General features: G+C 43.3%; 1 protein-coding gene across 1 annotated transcript in view; it reads right to left on the bottom strand.

Moving 5' to 3' along the window:
* HDAC1 (histone deacetylase 1) overlaps positions 1-21,288 on the bottom strand; it is a 31,098-nt gene extending 9,810 nt beyond the window's left edge. The window contains exons 1-3 of the mRNA XM_070610402.1: positions 21,133-21,288; positions 15,432-15,544; positions 2,366-2,483 (exon numbers count right to left, since the gene is read on the bottom strand). Coding sequence (XP_070466503.1) covers positions 2,366-2,483; positions 15,432-15,544; positions 21,133-21,181 — 280 coding nt within the window. The 5' untranslated portion in view covers positions 21,182-21,288. The remainder of the gene's footprint in view (positions 1-2,365; positions 2,484-15,431; positions 15,545-21,132) is intronic.
* Between the last annotated feature and the right edge of the window lie 2,652 nt (positions 21,289-23,940).

Consider the following 23,940-nt stretch of genomic DNA (forward strand, 5'->3'; position numbering starts at 1 on the left):
TTTTGTGTGTCTGAAATATTTTATATGCAACATATTTAAAAATACTCCAGAATCAAGAGACTAGAGTTCCATTCTCCATCCTACTATCCTACCACCTTGCTATGTGACCCTGGGAAAGTCATTTCACCTCCCCAGGTCTCAGTTTATACATCTACAAAATGGACACGAATGTATCCAAATTTTACCACAATCAATCCCTTTTATCATGTTTCCACCACAAGCCTTGCGTTCTGACACACTATCTACCAAAAAAACTACATTTATTCATGTTTCCATTTAAATTAATTAAATATTAGGTCAGAACTTCTGATCAAGGTTCTCAAAGTTTCAAAGTGACCATAAAGTGTTTATTACATTCTAGCTGAGAGCAAGGAAACCTGACTTATTTGGTCTTTTATTACAGGTATAATTTCCTAGGTTAGGTGTTGGTAAATATTTAAAAAAGAGCTCAGCTCTTACACCCTGTTATTGTCTCTGTGGACCCCTTGGTTATGAAGCACTGCATTAAGTGACATCTCTCTATAACTCTATAATTCCAGTCAGTAAGGTGCCTTGAAGTCCTTAGAGAGCCTCATCCTTCCCACCCTCATCTTAAATGAGAGAAAATCCCAGACCTAATTTTTTTTACTCTTTTTTTTGTGTGTGTGAGGAAGATTGTCACCGAGCTAACATCTGTGCCAATCTTCCTCTGTTTTATGTGGGATGCCACCACAGCATGACTTGATGAGCTGTGCTAGGTCCGTGCCCAGGATCCAAACCTGCAAATCACAGGCCACCGAAGCGGAGCATACAAACTTAACCCCTACGCCATCAGGCTGGCCCCTAGACTTAATTTTTTAATGCATAACTTTAGAATACTAGTTTCAGGAAAATTGGAGCAAACTGGGAGCCAGAGCCAAACCTGTACATTCCAGAGGGCACAGTATTTTGTCTGCCTTGATAGAAATTGAAAGTAACAAAAGTCATAAGTCATAATAGCAAAAGCTACCATTCATTGACGGTGCTTTGAATATGTCATCTCACTTCTTCCTGCCAAGCTCCACTAAGAAAGAGGTACTACTGTCTTCCTTTTAAAGAAGGGAAAACAAGGCTCAAAGAGGCTAGGAGACTTACCCAAGAACAAATAGCTAAGTGACAGAGCTAAGGGACTCAAACAAGACATCAAAGCTCATTTTCTTGCTTCAACACCAACCTGCTTTTATAATGAGAGCCCTCTCTGCTGAGAGGGGAGCCTGATCGCTGAGCTAAATAGGTTATGGAAACCCCCAAAGCCATCTAGAGCAAAGGAATGAATCTGTCGCACCTTGGAAGGAAATAAGACCCTGAGATTCACAGAGTGAATACGTCACTTAGTGGGGGCAGCAGATCCTGGAGTTGTGGGTAGCAAAGAAGCTTAATGTCTCAAAGAAGGTCTCTGTGGTTCTGTAATCATTACCACTGCACAATTATTTAACAAATAAATAACTTTCTGCCTTGGGAATCAGACTACCTTGTGACCAGTAGCAAGAGACAAGTGCCACAGATTTCCTGATATTTCAAAATAAACTGTCATAAGCTAATCAAAACTTATGAATACTATTACATTGTTTTATTGTACAAAATCTCAGGTACTAATTGATAATTTCTAAAATAACACAAGGGAGAAGTCAGGTGTGATAGTTTCTTCCCAAATTTGAACATATTTTCCCCGCATAGCTAAAATAATCCCCATAATTCCTAGAAACTGAGTGTAGCTTCTGAGATAGGACCTGTTCTGAGTTTCGAGTCCCAGGGGGCAGGGCCAGAATCATCTTAACTCAAAGATTACATCATCTAGTATCTGTCCTAAATGGCCATTAAATTCTCAAGTAATATTCATGATAAAGGAAAGGATATTGTGCAAAAATCAAATAAAATAATATCAAAACTTTCAATAAATAAATAAATAAATAAATAAAATCAATTAATATTCACAAAGTGAGAGCACTTACAGTTGTATGGGATGACATGCAGTCCATTTTACAAAAGAAAAATCTGAGAGGAAGTGATTTGCCCAGTTAGGAGTCAGAGCTGTGACCTGTATCTCCTGTCTCCCCCTCCCAGGTCAGGGCTTTTTCCATTACAACAATGACAGTGTTCTGTATAGTTACGAACCTCATTCATAGTGTTATGAACATAACTAGACAAAATTCAATCTCTATTCCCTATAATCAAGAAATAGGAAAACCAGACTTGAGAAAAAGGCAGCACTTTGGCACCCTTGGGAAGCAGGGCGAAGCAGGAGTCGGCCGAATGGGAGGTAGAGGGGAGGCAGAGTGGGCCTCTCCAAGTCAAAGGGAGATCCAACTGGGGGCTTGAGAGCAGGAAGGGAACAGAATGGACTTACATCTCTGCATCTGCTTGCTGTACTCAGACATGTTATCTGGGCGGATGGAACGCAAGAATTTAATGTAGTCATCACTGTGGTACTTGGTCATCTCCTCAGCATTGGCTTTGTGAGGGCGCTAGAGGGCAGAGGGGAGAAAGGGCATGTTATTCTTGACCGCTGCCAGTCGTCTCTCAGTCTGGCTCGAACACTTACATCTGCTCAGCACTGAGCCAGGTGCTGTAAAGGATACAAAGAAATTACTGATTAGAAATTTGAAATATAATTAAGCAAATAAGATTATCAAAGGAGATTCAGTATCAGAAGACCTAGATTGCAACTCAAGTTCTGTTGCTTAGGCATTTCATTTCTTGAGCCTCAATTTCCTCACTTACTAAAAAACAGGGAAAACAACATCTACCTCAGAGGGAAATTGTGAGAACTGGATAAGATTGCTAAATCTCTCTGTAAATTGTGAAGTGCTTTACAAATTGTTACTTCTTTGTGTGTATGTGTGAGGAAAATTGTCCCTGAGCTAACATCTGTGCCAATCTTCCTCTGTTTTATATGGCTTAATGAGTGGTGTGTAGGTCCACGCCTGGGATCCAAACCCATGAACCCCAGGCCACCACTTTGCTACTGGGCCAGCCCCAATTATTACTTCTTTTTAATTTTTTTTTTAAGATTTTATTTTTCCTTTTTCTCCCCAAAGCCCCCCAAGTACATAGTTGTACATTTTTAGTTGTGGGTCCTTCTAGCTGAGGCATGTGGGACACTGCCTCTGCGTGGCTTGATGAGTGGTGCCACGTCTGTGCCCAGGATCCGAACTGGTGAAACTCTGGGCCACTGAGGCAGAGCGCACAAACTTAACCACTTGACCACGGGGTTGGCCACTACTTCTTTTTAATATTAAATGTAACAATATATAATTACAGGCCAAATGGCTCCAAGACTTCAAGAAAAAGGGGTGACTAATAATTGAAATAGATGTGAAATCCTTTATAAATCATCATCACACCAACAATTCTGATCACATCCTCCCCGTTAAAACTTCCTTGAGGGGCCAGCCCCGTGGCCAAGTGGTTAAGTTCACACACTCTGCTTCGGCAGCTCGGGGTTTCACTGGTTTAGATCCTGGACACAGACGTGGCACCGCTCATTAGGCCATGCAGAGGTGGTGTCCCACATGTCACAACCAGAAGGACCCACAACTAAAATATACAACTATGTACTGGTGGGATTTGGGGAGAAAAAGCAGAAAAAAAATTTTAAAAAAAGATGGGCAACAGTTGTTAGCTCAGGTGCCAATCTTTAAAAAACAAAAAACAAAAATAACTTCCTTGACACGGTCATTTCCTGGTTATCCCAACATTCTGATTCACCCTTCTTTTTTTAAAAATTCTCTTCTCTTCCTCTCATTCCTTAAAAGTAAGTCTTCTTCAAAGATGACCCTCTTCTAATTACCAATACTTTTTTAGTTTATAAAGCATCTTCAATACACAGCTAACATTAATTGAGTCTTTACTCTGTGCCAGCCTCTGTTTCAGGCACTCATATGCCATCTCATATGATCTTACAACCACCTTTTACAGGTCATACTATCATTATCCTCACTTTGCAGTAAGGAAACTACAGCAGAGAGAGATTAAGTAATTTGCCCAAGGTTACACAGCTAGCAAGCTGGAATAGGAACCCAGAGGTCTGGCTCCAGGTTCTATTTGACCCTCATTTAATCCTCACTTAATATAATGAAGAAGGGGCCGGCCCAGTGGCGCAGTGGTTAAGTGCACACGTTCCACTTCGGTGGCCCAGGGTTCACCGGTTCGGATCCCAGATGCGGACATGGCACCACGTGGGAAGCCATGCTATGGTAGGCGTCCCACATATAAAGTAGAGAAAGATGGGCATGGATGTTAGCTCAGGGCCAGTCTTCCTCAGCAAAAAGAGGAGGATTGGCAGCAGATGTTAGCTCAGTGCTAATCTTCCTCAAAAAAAAAAAAAACAAACATATAATGAAGAATATAAGACTGAAAGATGGATACTGTTCTATAAAAAACACCCATAGTGAAAGAAGCAAGACTTGGCTTCAAATACTAAATTGTTTTTACCATATTAAGCCCTTTACTCTCTTGGCAATGTCATCAAAGCTGCACTTTGACTATCCCTTCTAGATAGATGACTACCGAAACTCTCACTCCATATCTTGATTTCTGTTGAGCTCTAGATTCGCAGTTCCAATAAGTTCCCAGCCAGCTCCACCAAGGAACCCTATAGGCACTTCAAATTCAACTGGGCCTAACAACTTTTTGTTGAGAGCCTAGAGGCATTCAAATTTAACTTAACTTCTAGTAACTACTCTTTTACAGTCATGCACCACATAAGGACATTTCAGACTAACCACATATAAGACGCTGGTCCCATAAGATTAGTACCATGTAGCCCACATGTGTAGTAGGCTATACTATCTAGGTTTATGTAAGTACATTCTGTGATGTTCGCACAATGACAAAATCACTTAACGATACACTTCTCAGAACATATCCCTGTTATTAAGCGACACATGACTGCACAACTTTTGTTAATGATACCAACATCTACTTTGGTTAACAACCTAAGTGTCATCTTTAACTCCACCCTTTCTTGCCTTCCATTTCAACCCATTGCCAATCCTTTCCATTGTACCTCTATAATCTTGACTACATCCACCACATTACTTCTCCTGTGCTCCTCTGTCTCAGGTTCCCTATTCTTACCACTATTCACCCAGTTGCTCAAGACAGAAGCCAGACTATCACCCTTGATTCCTCTTTCCTCAACTACTACATTCAACTTCTCGTGAAACTACCACCAACATATCTGTTAAATCTGTCCACTTCATCCCCAGGCTACCACATTTTGGGCCTGGATTATAGCAACAATCTCCTAACTGGTATCCCAGCCTCAAGCTTAACAATTGTGAATTTATTCTCAATCCTACAGCCAGTGTAATCTGTTTAAAATTCAAACTGAATCATGTCACTCCCCTCTAAAAGCCCTTCAAAGGCCTCATTACTCACAAGATCAAGCTCAAACTCTTTAACCAGGCTTGGAAAACTAAAATAGTCTGGTTCCTGCTTACCTCTCTAGGATCCCTCTCTTTATGCTCTGGCCTAGGGAACACCAAATTCAAAGCACTTTTAAGGGCCAGTTTAGCTAATGTGGTGCTTAAACAAATAAACAAAAAACTGGTGAGCAGAGTGTGAGCCTTTACACAGCTCTAGCTGATCACTGACATGAAGGAATTTGGGCCCAACTGCCAATCTTTTGGGTTAAATTTCATTTTTTCAAAGGTTAGCTACTAACCTAAGTTCTTTATTTTTTGAGGAAGATTAGCCCTGAGCTAACTGCTGCCAATCCTCCTCTTTTTGCTGAGGAAGACTGGCCCTGAGCTAACATCCGTGCCCATCTTCCCCTACTTTATATGTGGGACGCCTACCACAGCATGGCTTGCCAAGCGGTGCCAAGTACCCGGGATCCAAACCGGGAACCCCAGGCCACCACTGCGCCACCAGGCTGGCCCCTAACGTAAGTTCCTAAAAACACTTTGTGGGTTAAACAAAATGTCTGAAGGGCTGAATTTATCTCAGGCATTGATTGTACCAATCTGCCAAGCACAATTTTACTTGCAATTCTCCAAGGGAATTCTCTCTCATCTTTAGGACTTTGCAAATGCTATGGCCTAGAATACTATTCTCTTCCTCTATTCAACCTTTAGGTTGCAACTGAAAAGTTAATTTCCCCAGAAAGCTGTCCTGGACCCCCGGAGTCTCAGTTAAATAACTCTGAAGTGCTCCCCTGAGAAACCTATAGGGACTTCCCTTATCATCACATTCAAACTGCACAGAAATTACATTTGCTTGGTCTACTCTGGGAGGCAAGGAGCAGGTCTGTCTTTATTCTAAGCAACTAGCAGAGTGCAGGGCACATAGCAGGTGCTCGACAAATATCTGTTGCCATAATAAATTAACTCTTATTTGGATTCTTTTTGCCTTCCTAATTGGTCCCATTAATATCCAGTCTTTTCCTCTTCCAAACCATCTTCCATAATGGTGTCACAAAAATCTTAAAAACTCAATGCCCTGTTCGAAAACATTAAATGATTCCCTAGTTACAAAAGAAAAGATTCCAAACTCTGACATGGCAGAGTTTACAAGATTCCTTTTCCAATCTATTTCCCCCCTGCCCACTTTCATAAATATTATATTCCAGACAAACAACTCTTCCTCAACAAGACATACAGAGCTTCCTACCACAGTGTCTGTGATCATGCTCTTCCTACCTTCTGAAATTCATCCCTATCCCAAATCCCTGAAGGACAAAGCCCACCTCAAAAGCTGCCTCCTTCACAAAATAAGTGCAAATATCACTCTAAGGACCCATCTTCATCCCAGGCCAGTGCAAAGTTCCAAGAAATATGACCTCACAGTCAAAAATCCCAAAACACACAAGGAAACAAAGCACCAGGGGTGAGAGCCCATGGAAACAACAAATCAGATCTACATTTGGAAATATATTTAAATAAAAAAGAACTGCACTGCCTCTCTATACACCAGTAAACAATTAAAAATGAAATTTAAAAAAGATACAATTTGGGGCCGGCCCCGTGGCCAAGTGGTTAAGTTCGCGCACTCTGCTGCAGTGGCCCAGGGTTTCGCTAGTTCGGATCCTGGGCACAGACATGGCACCACTTGTCAGGCCACGGTGAGGTGGCGTCCCCCATGCCACAACTAGAAGGACCTGCAACTAAGATATACAACTATGTACCAGGGGGGATTTGGGGTGATAAAGCAGGGGAAAAAAAAAAAGATTGGCTACAGTTGTTAGCTCAGGCGCCAATCTTTAAAAAAAAAAAAAAGATACAATTTATGATAGCATTAAAAAATGAAGCACTTGGAAAAAAATCTAATAAAAGATGTACATGACCTTTATGGAGAAAATTACAAAACTTTATATTGACAGCCAAAATCTCAACTACCCATCAACAGTGGGGATAAATTGTGGTATATTCCTCAATGAAATACTGCACAGCAATTAATATGAACAAGCTACAGCTAGACACAAAAAATGTATATTGTATAATTCCATTTATTTCAAGTTTGGCAAAAGTAAACTATATTGTTTAGGATACATATTTAGGTAGTTAAATTATGATGAAGAGCAAGGAAGTACTTAACAGAAAAGTCAGGATTCTGGTTACCTCTGGGAAAACAGAAGCAGCTGTATCAGGAAGGGATATATGCCAGTTTCTGAGGGACTGGGAATGTTCCACTTCTTGAACTAGTTGGTGTTTACTTTCTGTCAATTTTTTAAACTGCGCTTTTGTTTCATGCACTTTTCTGTACATGTGTAACATTTCACAACACAGACTATAAAGGAAGCCTTTACAAAGACGTTTAAAAAGACTTAAACAAATGGAGATATACCATTTTCATGGATTCACAGGCTTAGTATTCTCAACATATCAACTCTTTTTTTCTTTTTTTTTCTGAGGAATATTTGCCCTGAGCTAACATCTGTGCCAATCTTCCTGTGTTTTGTATGTGGGTCACCACTTCAGCATGGCCACCAACAAGTGGTGCAGGTCTGGGTCGAGGAACCGAACCTGAGCCACTGAAGCAAAGTGCACTGAACCTAACCACTAGGTCACAGGGCCAGCCCTCAAGATAGCAATTCTAAGATGATGTATAAATTCGATGAAATTTCAACCAAAATCCCAGTAGATTTGTTGGTAGCACTTGATGAATTAATTCTAAAATTTATACAGAAGTACAAAAGGCAAATAGCAAGTCATTTTTTTAAAAAAACAACAATGTAGGAAGACATGCTACTAGATATCAAGACTTAATAAAAAGCTATTACAGGGGCTGGCCCGGTGGCACAGCAGTTAAGTTAGCATGTTCTGCTTCTCGGTGGCCCAGGGTTCGCCCGTTCGGATCCCGGGTGCGGATATGGCACTGCTTGGCAAAAGCAATGCTGTGGCACATGTCCCACATATAAAGTAGAGGAAGAGGGGCACGGATGTTAGCTGAGGGCCAGTCTTCCTCAGCAAAAAGAGGAGGATTGGCAGTAGTTAGCTCAGGGCTCATCTTCCTCAAAAAAAAAAAAAGCTATTATAATTAAGCGACTGTGGTACTGGCACATGGGTCAACAGACAGACCAAGTCAACAGAATACAGAGCCCAGAAACAGAGCCATACATAGTGCCTGGCACAAAGGAGGTGCTTAATAAGTATTTGTGAAATGAATGAAGAAATACAGACATTTCATATATAAAAGAGGTGGCACTTAGATCAGCAAGGAAACAACACACTTTTCAATAAATCAGCTGGGACAATACAGGGAAAAAATTTCAGTGGATTTTACTTCAAACCTTATTAAAAAAACATTTCTAGATATAGAAAATACCTATATGTGAAAGGCGAACCTATAAAGCTTTTAAAAGATTAGCACAGGAGAATACCTTAAGGGTTAGGAAGGATTTCTTAAGATACAAAAAGCAGAGGCTGGGGTCAGCCCTGTGGCCGAGTGGTTGGGTTCGTGTGCTCAGCTTTGGCAGCCAGGGGTTTCGTCAGTTCGGATCCTGGGCACAGACATGGCACCGTTCATCAAGCCATGCTGGGGCGGCATCCTACATGCCACAACTAGAAGGACCCACAACTAAAAATACACAACTATGTACCAGGGGGCTTTGGAGAGAAAAAGGAAAAATAAAATCTTAAAGCAAAAAAAAAGCAGGGGCTGCCTCGTGGCTGGGTGGTTAGGTTGGCGCACTCATTCAGTGACCCAGGGTTTGGTGGTTCAGATTCTGCACATGGACCTAGCACCGCTCATCAGGCCATGCTGAGGTGGCATCCCACAGAGCACAACCAGAAGGACCTACAACTAGAATATACAACCACGTACTGCAGGGGCTGGCTTTGGGAAAAGAAAAAAAAAAGGAAGATTGGCAACAGATGTTAGCTCAGGGCCAATCTTTGAAAAAAAAAAAAAGATACAAAGAACACTTATAAAGGAAACAATGCCTAAATATGACTCTATTAAAATTAAGAATTTCTGTTGATTACAAATACATGAGAGGGCTGGCCCAGTGGTGCAGCAGTTAAGTTTGTGCACTCCACTTCAGCGGCCCCTGGTTCACCGGTTGGATCCTGGGCGCAGACCTACGCACCGCTTATCAAGCCATGCTGTGGCGGGCATCGCACATATAAAATAGAGGAAGATGGGCATGGATGTTAGCTCAGGGCTAATCTTCCTCAAAAAAAACAAAAAAAAACAAAACAAAAAGAAAAACAAAACACATTAGAGTGAAAGGACAAAACCAGAATAGATGTTTATAGCAATATACTGACACTGGACTACATATATTAGAATATATAAAGAGCTACTATAAATTGGTAAGAAAAAAAAGCCAAACAACCCAAGAGGAAAATGGGTAAAAGAAATGAAAAGACATTTCACAGTAGAGGACATACAAATGGCTAATAAACATATGAAGAGATGCTCAGTTTCATTGGTCATTAATGAAATGTAAATCAAGACCACAATTCCATACGTTTTACACTCTTATGATTGGCAAAATTTAAAGTCTAATTCCAAGTGTAGAAGAGGATGTGAACCAATGTATCTCTTATACGTTGCCAATGTGAGTATAAATTCATTTAACCACACTGAAAAGCAACTTGGCATTTAATATTTACACACCCTACAGTCCAGCAATTCCACTCCTACACAAAAAGCCCAAAGAAATTTTTGTGTATATGCACTAAGAGACATATACAAGAATATTCACAGTAGCACTGTTCCTAACATTAAAAAACTAGATACAAATTAAGATCATGAGAGAATGGATAAATTGCAGTATAATGACATGATAAAATACTATTCAGGGGCCGGCCTGGTGGCGCAGTAGTTAAGTGCGCACGTTCTACTTTGGTGGCCTGGGGTTTGCTGGTTCAAATCCTGGGTGCAGACATGGCACTGCTTGGCAAGCCATGCTGTGGCAGGCGCCCCACATATAAAATAGAGGAAGATGGGCATGGACGTTAGCTCAGGGCCAGTCTTCCTCAGCAAAAAGGGGAGAATCGGCAGATGTTAGCTAAGGGCTAGTCTTCCTCAAAAAAAAAAAAAAATACTATTCAGCAGAGAAAAATGAAAGAACCATAGCTATATGCAATAAAATGGATGGATTTTACTAATATAACATTGTGTGATAATAGCAAGTCCCAGAAGACTACACCCAGCATTATTTTTCTTAAAAAATCCAAAAACAAGTAAGTGAATACTATATATTGTTTAGGTACAAATACACACAATAAACATATTTTTTAAAAAGCAAGAGAATGATAAACATAAAATTTAGAAGAGTGTTTGGGTTATAGGAATATGGATGATCACAGCATTATTAAAATATTTAAGTAAATAAATGAATAGGGGCTGGCCCCGTGGCCGAGTGGTTAAGTTCGCGCGCTCCACTGCAGGCGGCCCAGTGTTTCGTTAGTTCGAATCCTGGGCGCAGACATGGCACTGCTCATCAAACTACGCTGAGGCAGCGTCCCACATGCCACAACTAGAAGGACCCACAACAAAGAATATACAACTATGTACCGGGGGGGCTTTGGGGAGAAAAAGGAAAAAAATAAAATCTTTAAAAAAATTGAAAAATAAATAAATGAATAAACAAAGAATAAATTTTTAAAAAAGAAGGCCAAGCAAAGACCTTATTTTTTTTTTTTTTTTTTTTTAAAGATTTTATTTTTTTCCTTTTTCTCCCCAAAGCCCCCCTGGTACATAGTTGTGTATTCTTCGTTGTGGGTCCTTCTAGTTGTGGTATGTGGGACGCTGCCTCAGCGTGGCTTGATGAGCAGTGCCATGTCCACGCCCAGGATTCGAACCAACGAAACACTGGGCCGCCTGCAGCGGAGCACGAGACCTTAACCACTCAGCCACGGGGCCAGCCCCGAGACCTTATTTTTTTTATTATTATTATTTCTTCTTCTTCTTCTTCTTCTCCCCAAAGCCCCCCAGTACATAGTTGTATATTCTGGTTGTAGGTCCTTCTGGTTCTGCTATGTCGGACGCCACCTTGGCATGGTTTGATGAGCAGTGCTAGGTCTGCACCCAGGATCCAAAAGGGCGAAACCCTGGGCCGCCAAAGCAGAGCATGTGAACTTAACCACTTGGCCATGGGGCTGGTCCCTAAAGACCTTCTTTTCATGGTTATGAGCCAGTGATAATGACTAACCCAATTCTGTGTATCTGAGGTCCAATTAAAACAAAAACAAAAACCAGACAATCAAATAGGAAAATGGGCAAAACGCTTAAACAGGAACTTCAACAGGGAAAAGTGAATGGCCAATAAACATATAAAAAGATTCTCAACCTCACTAGTAACCAGGGAAATACAAATTAAAATAGTAAGATACCATTTCACGCCTACCTGAACTGGCAAAAAAAAATTAAATATGACAAAATGAAGTGTTGGCAAGGACTTAGAGCAACTACAATTCTTCTACATTGCTGACAAGTGGAAACCATTTCAGCACTGAGTGACTGTGCATGCATCCTGACCCAGCAATTCTACTGTTAGTATACTCCTACTGAAACTCTAGCATATGTGCACTAAGAAACACGTTCAAGAATGTTCACAGTAGCAGTGTTTGTAATAGCCCCAAACTAGAAACAAACAAAATGCCCACCAATAATCAAATAGACAAATTGTAGTATATTTCTTCAATGAAATACAGTGAAAATATATATAGCTACATGCATCAACATGTACGACTCTTGGGAACATGTTGAGCAAAAAAGGCAAGTCACATGATAAATACTGTATGGCTCCATTTATATAACATTAAAAAATGTAAAACTAAAATACATATTGTTTAAGAATACATACTGGTAAAATTATAACGAAATGCAAGGAAATAATAAACCCTAAATTCAAGGCATAGGTTAACTCTGGGGAAGGAGAAAGTTAGGATCAGGGAGGGGCATACACGGGCTTTTGGCAGTCATGGAAATGTCCCTTTTCTTAAGCTAGATGATATTAATTGTAATGTGATTCTTTATACCTTACATATATTTTATAAAAATTCTTTCCTATCTACTCAATATTTTATAAAAACAGTTTTTAAAAAAAGAACAAAAGAACAGAAGGTGATGAATAAGAAGCCTAGGAATATACAAAATTAGCATCCAAGGCAAGGAAGAGAGCAAGATTCTTGATTATGTAAATAGGAAGGTGCCTGGATGAAAAGTGACGATGTAGATTGTGAGAGACTAATTAGATGTGTGGAGACAGGATGGGGGAGAGAACAAAGAGGGAGAAATTCTGTGAAAAAGACCTCAGCATGTCTCCTTCAGGTATAGAGCCAGATGTAATACAGCAACTTCTATGAGAAGTCTAGGGAGCTTCTTTCAGCACTGACTCTCAAAAGTCATCAATTTCAGGACAGACACTAAGATGGCTATCTGTGCTTTGGGCAAGGAGTGCTAGATCACAGCCCAGAGAAAGGAGAGGATAGAAGGGATGAATGCAGAGAAACACTGTTGGGGGAATAGGAGCAAAGATTCACAGTCAATGGAGAGGTAGGGCCAGAGAAGGAAAAAGATCACATTAAAGAGTACAAGGTCTAGAGATTTCAGGAGATTACACTGGGGTTTTGCTTTAGAAGTTTACAAAAAGAATACACACATATGAAGTCATTTCCAACAAGGTGTTATTAATTTCCTATGACAGCCACTATTGGTAGCTTCCCAAAGAGCCATTCTCTCCCTTCTGTCTTGGCAATAGATCTCAATTTGGTTGGGTGTTAATATATCCAGCCCCAGGGATCAAATATGATTAGTCTAAGACAATTGTGGGTGAATGGTCTTGGGATGGCAAATGACCCAATGAGATTTAATGGGAAATCTCTTGGGAAGCTTCTGTGAAGGGTTTTCCCGTTTAATAAAAACAGATGGGGATAATGGAGAGTGATCCATTTTGCTCCTATTCCCTTCCTCTTCGGATTCTGTTGTATGAAGACATGATACTAGAAGCTGAGATAGTCATCATGTGACTTCAAGGCAAAAAACAAGGATGAAATCACATAAGCTAAGGATGGCTGAGCAGAAGGATAGAATAAGCCTGGGTCCCTGACGACATAGCCAAAAAAATCCTGAGACCATCTACCTCTAGACTTCTTGTTAGGATATTGTTCAAGAAGGAAAAAAAGACAGATAGACAGATAGAGACTATGGAATCAGAGAGATCTGAGGTGGAGTCTTAGCTCATCTGTTAATAGCTACGTGACTTTGGGCATGTTAATTATCCTCTCCGAGCTTGTTTTCTCATCTATAAGTTAGGGTTGTTATAAAGACTACATGAAGTAACAGGTAGCCCTGGCCTGGCACCTAGCAATCTTCAATAAATGTTAGTTTATTTTTCCTCTCACTTCAAGATAGAATCCATTTTTCAATATCTCAATATCTTTCATGGAAGTTAATATAGTCCCTGGGGTATTACAAGTAATCAACAAAAATCTGTTGAATGAAAAGAAAGAAGTAGGATTTGAGGTGACTCTTGAAGATGAGTAAGACATAACTGGGCAGAGTAAATAATCCTCCCAGTCAGGATGGGGTGAAAAGAGGCAGAATCTGATCTGGCCAACCTGGAGGTTGAGGCAGGGAGTGGCAGGAAAGGAGCCAAGTTGGGGCCAGATTAGCACAGCGTAGACGTGCAACTGGCAGCTCCGGAAGGTCTTGGTGCTTGCTACTCCACATTCACGCCTCCTCTTTCTCTAAATGCTAGGCTGCTCCCTAGAGTCCCGGGAAACCGCTGCTACCTTTTATTTTTCCTTCCAAGCTGCCCTTCACACATGAAAAAGATCTCTGGTCCCAAGGTCTGTCTGCTCCTCCATCTACCTTCCCTCCTGCTTCCCCAGCTGCCTCTGGTGGCTCTAGAGACATGACACGGCCATGTGGGACAGAAGACTCATCTCCTTCAATCTCCGGAATGTTCAGGAAGGATACCGTTGTTGCCAACGTTACTTAAGCTGTCGGCACCGACTTTAACAAGAGACTCTTATGCTCCAGCCCTAAGCCCCAGCCCCTCTTTATTTTCTCATTTGGACCTTTTCAGGAGCCTCCGTACCGGCTTCCCTGCTTCTAAAATGCACGCCGGTTCCTATCTCTTTCATTTAAAATCCTTCACTTGCTTTTTCACCATCTCCAGAAGAGGTTCGAACAGGGAACCTTTGGACCAAATTTGGTCCACAGATGTACTGACATGTTTTTGTTTGTATATGTTTAAAAAAAATTTAGACCAACACTTTAAACCTGGGATATTTTTAACAATAATCTGGATTTCTAGCTTCTCCTTAAAAACTGGAAGATGGGGCAAAACTTAGCTGGAGCTGAGTCAAGAGGTTAGGCAATCTATACTCTCTAGTAACTAGAGACTTGGTGTCCAGTTCAGCACAGTCCTGATCACTCTTTTTTTTAGGCATTGGACTCTTTGACCCTGGCCCATCAGAGTTGCCTTAGTACAATAGATCCAACCTTTGCTGACCTCTCCAGCTCTAGCTCCCCTCACTCACACTTGCGAACTTTACACTACAGCAATACCTGGACATTGAACTACTTATATTTTCCCCAAACACACCATATTGTCCATACCTCTCTGCCTTTTTGTGTATGTTCTCCCCTTGGCCTAGAATGCCAGTCCCCTCCTGAACGCCAGGCTAAATTCTATTTAATCTTTAAAACTCTGCTCAGATATCACTCTAGGAAACATTCCAAGGCTCCTCATTATCTCTCCATCTTATGTAGTTTTCAATTGTTGCACTTACACTTCGTAGTACATATTGTATTTATTTGTGTACATGTCAGCCTCCAGCACTAGAGTGAACTCCTTAAAAACAGAATCTCTATCATTTACACTGTCTGCCACATAACAGCCACTCAATACATGTTTGATGAATGAGTAGTTAAGAAAATGAGATAATGAATGACATATGGGAAACCAGAGCCAATGAGGTTAGGGAGGGGTGGAGGTCCCCGTGACTTACATAGATTTCCATTTTTCGGTAGAGACCATAGTTAAGTAGCAAATTGTGGGTCATACGGATTCGGTGAGGCTTCATTGGGTGGCCTTGTCCATAATAGTAATTTCCAACATCCCCTGAAGAAGAAAGAGTGACAGTTTCAGTGACACAGTTAGACACATACTCCCAGCAGAAGCAGAACCCAGGAATTTTACAACAAACGCCTTGGTAAAGTCTCTTTCTGGTTCATTCTAGTCTCTAAGATTCTCACCCACCTTGAGGAAGGGTAACTCCAAAAGAAAAAAAAAAAGCAGGAGACCCTGGGAAGGTCAACACTTAAGGATGTCAGTCTAGCCCAGTTTCTTCCCCTGGAATCCACAGGGACTAGATAGTATGAGAGGTTCACTCCAAAGCTATTGGGGAACAGTACCCAGTAAGGCTTCCTATATCTCCAAGGAAGTCACTCCCATAACAGAAAAATAACCATCACTCCTCAGAATTCTCATGTCACAGTTCACCTCTTGTACACTGTGACACTTTATGGCGTCAGAGTACATTCGCATTTATTTTTTTACTGGATCCTCACAATAACCCTGCAAAATAATTAGGACAGGGAGTATTATTCCCATTTTATAGATAAGAAAACTAAACTCATCATCTCTTGTTTCAGTTATACCAACTGCCTTCTAATTGGTCCCTCTTCCTTTAATTCAAACTATCTGTCACACTGTCACCAGCTATTTTCCTAATACACAGCTTTGATAACATCAGTCCCCTGCTCAAAAATCCTGAATGGCTCCCCATCCCCTACAAGATTAAGAATAAAGAACAACTCAGTAGCCTGGCACTCAAGAACTTTCTTAATCTTTCCAGCTTCATCTCCTGCTACCAACTACCACCACCCTCCCCTTAAAACACACTCTCTCTCTCTCTCTCTCTGTGCTCTAGACTGGCATAGGCACACTATGCCCCTTGGGCCAAATACAATTGGCTGCCTGTTTTTCATAAATAACATTTTACTGGAACACAGCCATGCCCATTAGTTTATATATTGTCTATGGCTGCTTTCACATTATAATGGCAGAGTGGAGTAGTTAAATAGTTGCCACACAGACCCACCCACATGGCACACAAAGCCTAAAATATTCCCTGTCTGGCCCTTAACAGAAAGTCTGCCAACATCTGCTCTGAACACACTAGATTATCATCAGCATCCTGAACATGGCATTCACCTTCTCACCAAAGTATCCTTTGATCAGACTACTCCCTTGACCTGGAAAGTCTCTTCTCTGGTGATCCTCATACTACAAAGCCCAGCTCAAGTTCTCAACATATTCCTGATCGGAATAAATGGTGTTTTCCTCTGCATGCAATTTGGACATAGAACTTAATTCATTTTGTTCTGTACCCAAATTATTTACTCATCTATATATCCACAAAAGCAGTGCTCCCTGAAGCCAAGGACCAATATGCCTTGTACATCACAGAGGCTCAATAAAGATTCAAGGAATTGAACTGAGACTCAGAGAAGTTAAACGCCTTCTCAAGATCACACAGCTAACAAGTGACCAGGGAGTCAAGTATTCTGACTCCAAACCAAGTATGCTAAAAGCTACATTGGGTTTCCCAGGAACCTACTTCAGTTGCACTTAATCTAAAGGGCTCTCTAAGTCTACTCGGTAGAAAGTTCCTGTAATAATATTCCAAAATTGAATGAACTGCACACTCAAAGATTTCTCCTTAGAATTCCATCAGGATGAAGCAGATCTTTCAGCACTAGTGAAAAAAGGTCCCAATCTCTTACGCATTGTGGTTTGGTGGCGCCAGAAATAGGCTTCATTCCAGGGAGCAATGCACTGTGGGGAATGCCACCAACAGCATCCAAGCCACACTCCAATTCTCTTTGTCATAGACATGGCCTGGGATAATGGGAAACTTCTAAACAGTTGGATGTTTAGGATCTCATCCTCTTCTCTCTCTCTTTTTAAACAGACTTTTTTTTTTTTTTGCTGGGAAAGATTTACCCTAACCTAACATCTGTTGCCCATCTTCCTCTCTTTTTTTTTCCCCTCCCCAAAACCCCAGTACAAGGTCGTATATTCTAGTTCTAAGTCCTTCTAGTTCTTCTATGCGAGCTGCCGCCAGAGACGGCTCTTGACAGACAGAGTGGTTATCGTTTCACGCACGAGAACCGAATCTGGCCCACTGGAGTGGAGTGCGCCGATCTTTAACCACTAGGGCATCAGGGCTGGCCCTAAATAGACTTTATTTTTTTAAAGTTTTAGATTTAGAGAAAAACTGCAAAGATAGGACAGAGGGTTCTCAGATACCCCACCCCGAGTTTCCCCTATTATCAACATTTTACATTAGTAAAATAAGAAGTATCTGTTACAACTAATGAACCAATATTATCATTAACTAATAAAGTTATCATTAACTAAATGTTCATACTTTATTTAGATTTCCTTAGTTTTTACCTAATATCCTTTCATCCTCTATCTTAGTGAGGCCTCTGAGGGCAGGGACTATGCCCTCAGCCAGGGCCACAAGCCAGAGTACAGCATGTAGTAACATTCAATAGAGACCCTGTCCCATATAGACACAGACTTTCAAGATGCAGTCACAGGGAAGGCAGGCAGAAGAGTTTGTTGCCAGGATTCCTCAGACAAGGTAATCAGCCATGGGGATGGGCAGAATAGGTTCTCAAGGCATTGGCTGAGACATCCAGATTCAGACCCAACTGGAGGGCAGTTAGTTATCACATGGCCGTTACTACATTATATAATGGATTTCTGCATACCCACGTCTCTGGCGTGGGCCTTGATCCCTAGCAACTCCCTTGCCTTATCAAGCCTGGATTCAGCCAAGGCTTAGACTTGGGGAACCTTATCTAAAAGGCTAAGGGAGTACCTGAGGGCCCAGAGACACCATCCTTTTCTTAAAAGAGTTTTTAATCAGGTTGCTGAGAGACTTCAAAAAATCCTTCTTATTTAGATACTACTCTTAAACTTTTAAAGAGCACTCCCACTGTTCTCATAATTTTTCAGTTTTATAGGAGAGCGACCTGAGGCCTGGAGGGTAAGGTGACTTGCCCAATACTGCAAAGCTTCTGAGTGGCAGAGCCAAATCTGAGTCCCAAGTCAGTGACCTCACTCTGCAAAACTCAGAAGCAGTTCCTCAAAAAGTAAGAATTCTCCTTCTCTAAAGACTGGGGTCTTTCCACTTTTTCTCCTGTTAAACTTAGAGTGGTGGAGATCACAACTGCGCAAACTAGCATGGCTACAAAGTCATAGGCTCCAGCCGCAAACGAGCCCTCACCCTTGCCCAGCAATCCTTTCAAATTTATTTTCCTAGCTCCCTCTTTCACAGCAGCTATTTAACAGCTATCTCTCTTCAAGATTCCTCCTCTACCAACCACCCTCCCCACTCTCAGGAAAAGGACTATTCTCTCACCTCACCTTGAACACTCCCTCAACTTCCTCCCTATCTTCTCCCCCTCAAACTTATCTACATTGAACTTTTCTTGACACTTACCCTCCCAGTCATGAAGGAACTTCCTCTTGAAGGCTAGTGTCCCCACCTGTGCTCTAGTTTCCATCTCACCTGGTCTCCTCAGGAATCTCCATAATCACTAGCTCCTCTCTCCTCTATCTTCAACCTCTCCCTCTCTCTGGCTATTTCCACAAGAATTTGAATAGGATCAGCTCTCAGCCACTGCATCTCCTCTTGATCAACAACGCTCTCTCTCTGCCCTGGGGAAGCTTCCTCTCAAAAGGGTCCATCCGGATGTCTCTTCACCCATCCATTCGTTCTTCAATCTACTGCAATCCAGCTTCAGTTCCAGACGCCACACAGGAAACAGTTCTTGCCAACATTTGGCCACTCCCTCCCTCTTTTGGCTACTGTAACCCAACACTTTCGGATTCACTTACATCTCTGGCCATTCCCTCTGTATCTTTGTTCATTTAATCAACAAGTATTCATTGAGAGCCTAGTATGAGCTAGGCACTGTTTTGAGGGCTGAGCACAGAGAGGTAGAGAAGATGTGGCCCCTTTCCCTAAGGAGTTTACTGTCTGTAAGAAGTATGAAGAACGAAACAGGCAATTTCAACACACAGCAACAAGCGCTATGACCGGGGAGTAGAGCACGAAGGGCACTACACTTCTGCTCAGTCCACTTCCTTAGGATTCCACCCTGGATCCCATTGTTTCACTCTACACAACTTCTTGGGTGATCACATCCTCTTCTATAACTAAAATTACCATCTACCAAAAATTTCCATCTTCTCATCTCTATCTTCTAAACTGCAGACCTGAATGGCCAACTGCCTCCTGAGCACCTCTCCTTGGCTATCCCCCAGACATCTCAACCAATATTTCTTTTAAAAAAAGAAAAATGTTGTCAACAGACATGGTCTTCAAACATTCAGTATCAAACTGCCCCAACCAGAAACTTGGGATTCTTGCCTTCTTCCTTACTTCTACATTCAGGAGTTTAATTTCATTTGTATCCTAAGGTCTAAATCTGATGATGTCACCAACCTGCATGTAACTTCCATGATTCACAAACACCCTCAGAATAAAGTCCAACTTCCTCTGGATGGGACGCCCAGCCCTTCAGGGTCTGGTCCATTTGCTTCTCCAGCCTCATCACTCCCGGCCTTCTACACTCTGCCCTCCCACCTAGGCCTCCGCCATTCTGCACGCGTAACTGCTGTCTTTCCAAGGTGCTGTCCTCTCTCTTACCCCTAAACCTGCTGTGACCGTCGACTGCCCTGTGCCAGGTTAATAACTCCGTTCTCAGGTCCTAACTGAGTTGGCCCTTCCTTCCCTGACTCCTCGGGCTGGGCTGAGCGCCTCCTCCGGCCGCCCTCTGTCCCACCACCACACTGGAGGCCTTCGCGGTCAGTCTGTCTTCCTGTCCAGACCCAGACGAAGGGGGAAGCGACCTGAGCATCCCCAGCGCCCCAGCCCACCTAGTGCAGGGCAGGCTGCTCCACAGGTTTTTGTTAGATGAAAAAGTCTGTTCGAACAGGTCGCATCCTTCTCCCTCCAACCCCAGGGGCCCCATTTCCCAGCAGCAACTGCAGGCCCCGGGAGAGCGGGGAGAGCGGGGGAGGGGAGGCTGGCGAGCACGAGCTGGGGACTCCTGCAGGAGCCCACCGACACACACGAGGACGGACAGGCACAGCCAAGGGCCTTTGTCTTCTCGGCAGGAAACACGGACCCGGGCAACCTCCTCCATCAAACCCTGCCTCCCCTCCAGGAGTCCCACGCGAAGTCTCCACGACAAGCTTCTTCAGGGTTCCCCCCACCAAGATGAGCTCCGGCTTGCCCAGACGACGCCCCCTCTGCCTCAGCCTCCTCCCTCAGCCCCGACCTCCTTCCTCTGAGCCTCCTCCCTCAGCCTCGACCTCCTTCCTCTGAGCCTCCTCCCTCAGCCTCGACCTCCTTCCTCTCAGTCTCCTCCCTCAGCCCCGACCTCCTTCCTCTCAGCCTCCTCGCCCAGCCTCCATCTCCTTTCCTCTCAGCCTCCTCTCTCAACCCCGACCTCCTTCCTCTGAGCCTCCTCCAGCAGCCTCGACCTCCTTTCTCCTCAGCCTCCTCTCTCGTCCTCCCCTCAACGCCCCCGCCTCGCCCAGCCTCCCCCCTCCGACCGCCTCAGCCTCCCTCTCCCGGATCCGGCCGGGCCAGGCCCCGCCCCCGCCGCGAGGCCGGGGCTCACCGTCGTAGTAGTAACAGACTTTCCTCCTGGTGCCCTGAGTCTGCGCCATCTTGCTCGCCTCCCGTCCCTCCCGTCGGTCGGTCCGTCCGTCCTCCCGCCGGCGGCTCCGCAGCGTCCAACCGGGGGGGGGGGGGGGGGCGGGCCTCCCGCGCGCTCCGCCCGCCCTCCCGGGCTCACCTATAGCCGCGCAGCCCGGGCACCGCTCCAGCCAATCAGCTAGCGCAGGGACGGCCCGGAACTCGGCAGGGGGCAAGGGCAGCCCAGAGAGGCCGCCGAGGGCCCCCTGGGCCTGTACCAAGGTCGGCGACAAGGGGGTGGGGGAGCTGCCCGGGGACCGTACCATTAGTCCCGGGGGAGGAAAGCGGGTCTGTAAAGTTCGCGGTCCCGTGTCGGGGTTGGAGATCAGAGGACAATTTTGTAATTTTCCAGGGAATCAACTGAGGCCTGCGGGGGAAAAGTGACTTGCACAAGGTCACTCACCTCGCGAAAGGGCTGAACCTGGATTAGAACTTGAGTTTGGAGGAGGGAGAAATAAACTGACAAAGGAAAGAAAACTGCTGGAGGTCAAGTACTGTGCAGTAGTTTTCCTGACGTTATTTCGGTTATCTCAATTAGGGCTCGCAAGAGCTTTGGAGGAGGGCTTTTTATCACCATTTTACAGAGAAGGATATTGAAGTTCAGACCTTTGTGACTTGCTCAGAGTCACACTGTTAGTTATTAAATTCAGTTTTCAATTGTACAGATTTTTTGAATGCCTACTGTGCACCAGAAGCTGTAACAAAATGGCGGAACCCCACCTTTCTTCCTCCCAAGCCTAGCTCCCTGATACTGTCACCCAGAAGGAGTGCCTTTAAAAAGGAGGAAACTGTCGTCTCTCTGATACTGGAGCAGGGTTTCTCGACCCTGAAGCTATTGACATTTGGGGCTGGATAATTCTTTGTTGTAGAGGGCTATCCTGTGCTGTGTAGGAAGCTTAGCAGCATCCTTGACCTCTACTCAGATGCCAGCTGCTCCCTCCCCTCCCCCAGTTGTGACAACCAAAATTGCCTCCAGACATTGCAAAAATGTCTCCAGAGCAAGGAGGGAGGCATTGGAGGGAGCGTAGAATTGCCCCCCCACTCTCCCCTGGAGAACTATTGCGCTGATCAATCAGTCATCAACTTGTCATTATTGAAAGCTGCAAGACTGGAAAGCACCATGATGGGCTATGAAAATAACAACTACAACAACGGTAGTGTTTAGCGAGTGCTTACTATGTGCCAAATAAGTTACCCGGGGTCCTATAGTCAATAAGATACATTTTTATTCCTCTTTAGTTTAAAGAGTGCTTGGGCACTTGTGTTCCTCACTTGGGAACTGCATTTGGGCCATTAATGATAAAGGTAACAGAAGATCTAAGACTGGTTAGTTCTATTATAGAAACGGCAAAGGGCTGGGGAACAAACCCTATTCTCAGTTCTGTGTTGCTGCTTCCTAGCTAGGAGGCTTTCTGGGCCTCCTTTTCCCTCTTTGTAAAATGGAGAGGATAAGAATACAAAGTTCACCGGCTCTATGGCTACAGTGTCCATATGAGGAGGAGGGTGGGGATCAGATGAAGTCATGGGTGTGGCAGCATTTTGTAAAATGCAGAACAGGAATCACAAACTCATGCCTGCGGAGGTCAGGCAGGTAATGTAATTGAGCGAATTCAGATTATATTTATATTATTTACATTAGTTTGAGTCAGGTGCTTTGCATATTTTAAAAATTGGATTCTTTTTCACTTTCATAAAGAAAAATGCATTTCCCCCATCTTTCTTCAAGCACACTGCCATCTTCAGGTATCTTTAATTTTCTCACTTTTTAATGGAAATGTGGATGCAAAAAAACCCATTTCATTTTCATCTTTATTATAAGAAAAACAGCACAAGCATAATGATAAATAGCCACTAACAGTCTCATTGGGAGCAATAGGGAGTGGAGGGGACTTTGGCAAAGGGAGAGCTCATGCCCCATCTGAAGGGGGTGGCCACTACTCAGCTCCATGAGGACAGGTAAGACTGACGGAGCCACATCTTCCTGTTTTTTCAAGAGAAGGCAGAAATTTGAAGTTTTATGCAAAATCTCCCTAGTTTTACAAATTGACTGCTAACTCAGTCTATTTTCAAGACAGCAGTAAGAGCCATCCTTTTAAAATATAAGTCAAGGGGCCAACCCTGTGGCCTGGTGGTTAAGTTCAGTGTGCTTCGCTTTGGTGGCCCAGGTTTGGGTCTCAGGCACAGACCTATACCACTCGTCGGCAGCCATGCTGTGGCAGCAACCCAGATACAAGATAGAGGAAGATTGGCAACAGATGTTAGCTCAGGGCAAATCTTCCTCAGCAAAAAATAAAATAAAATGTAAGTCAGTTTATGTCATGGCTCTGCATAAACTCCTACAAACGCTCCTCAAAATGACTCCTTCAAAGGCTCTGAGGCCCCAGGCCCCATAGGATCTCTCCCCCTCCCTCAGGCTGCCATTACCTCTCTGAGGTTGCCAGGCAAGCTTCTGCCTCAGGATGTTCCCTCTGCCTGACTGTCTCCCCCTTACCACATGCTCACTCCCTCACCTTCTTCAAATCTTTGCTCAGAAGTCACCTTCTCAATGAGGCCTTCCCAGACCACTCTCTTTAAAATTGCAAACCTCCCCCAAACATGACCGTCCTAATTCTCCTTACCCTGTTCTGTTCTGTTTTCCCCTTTGCACTCATCACCTATAGCGTACCATATCCTTTACTTCTCTGTGATGTTTATAGTCTGTCTTCCCTTACTAGAATGTAAACCCCACAAG

The sequence above is a fragment of the Equus przewalskii genome, chromosome 2 (assembly GCF_037783145.1).
Source record: "Equus przewalskii isolate Varuska chromosome 2, EquPr2, whole genome shotgun sequence".
Classification (NCBI taxonomy): domain Eukaryota; kingdom Metazoa; phylum Chordata; class Mammalia; order Perissodactyla; family Equidae; genus Equus; species Equus przewalskii.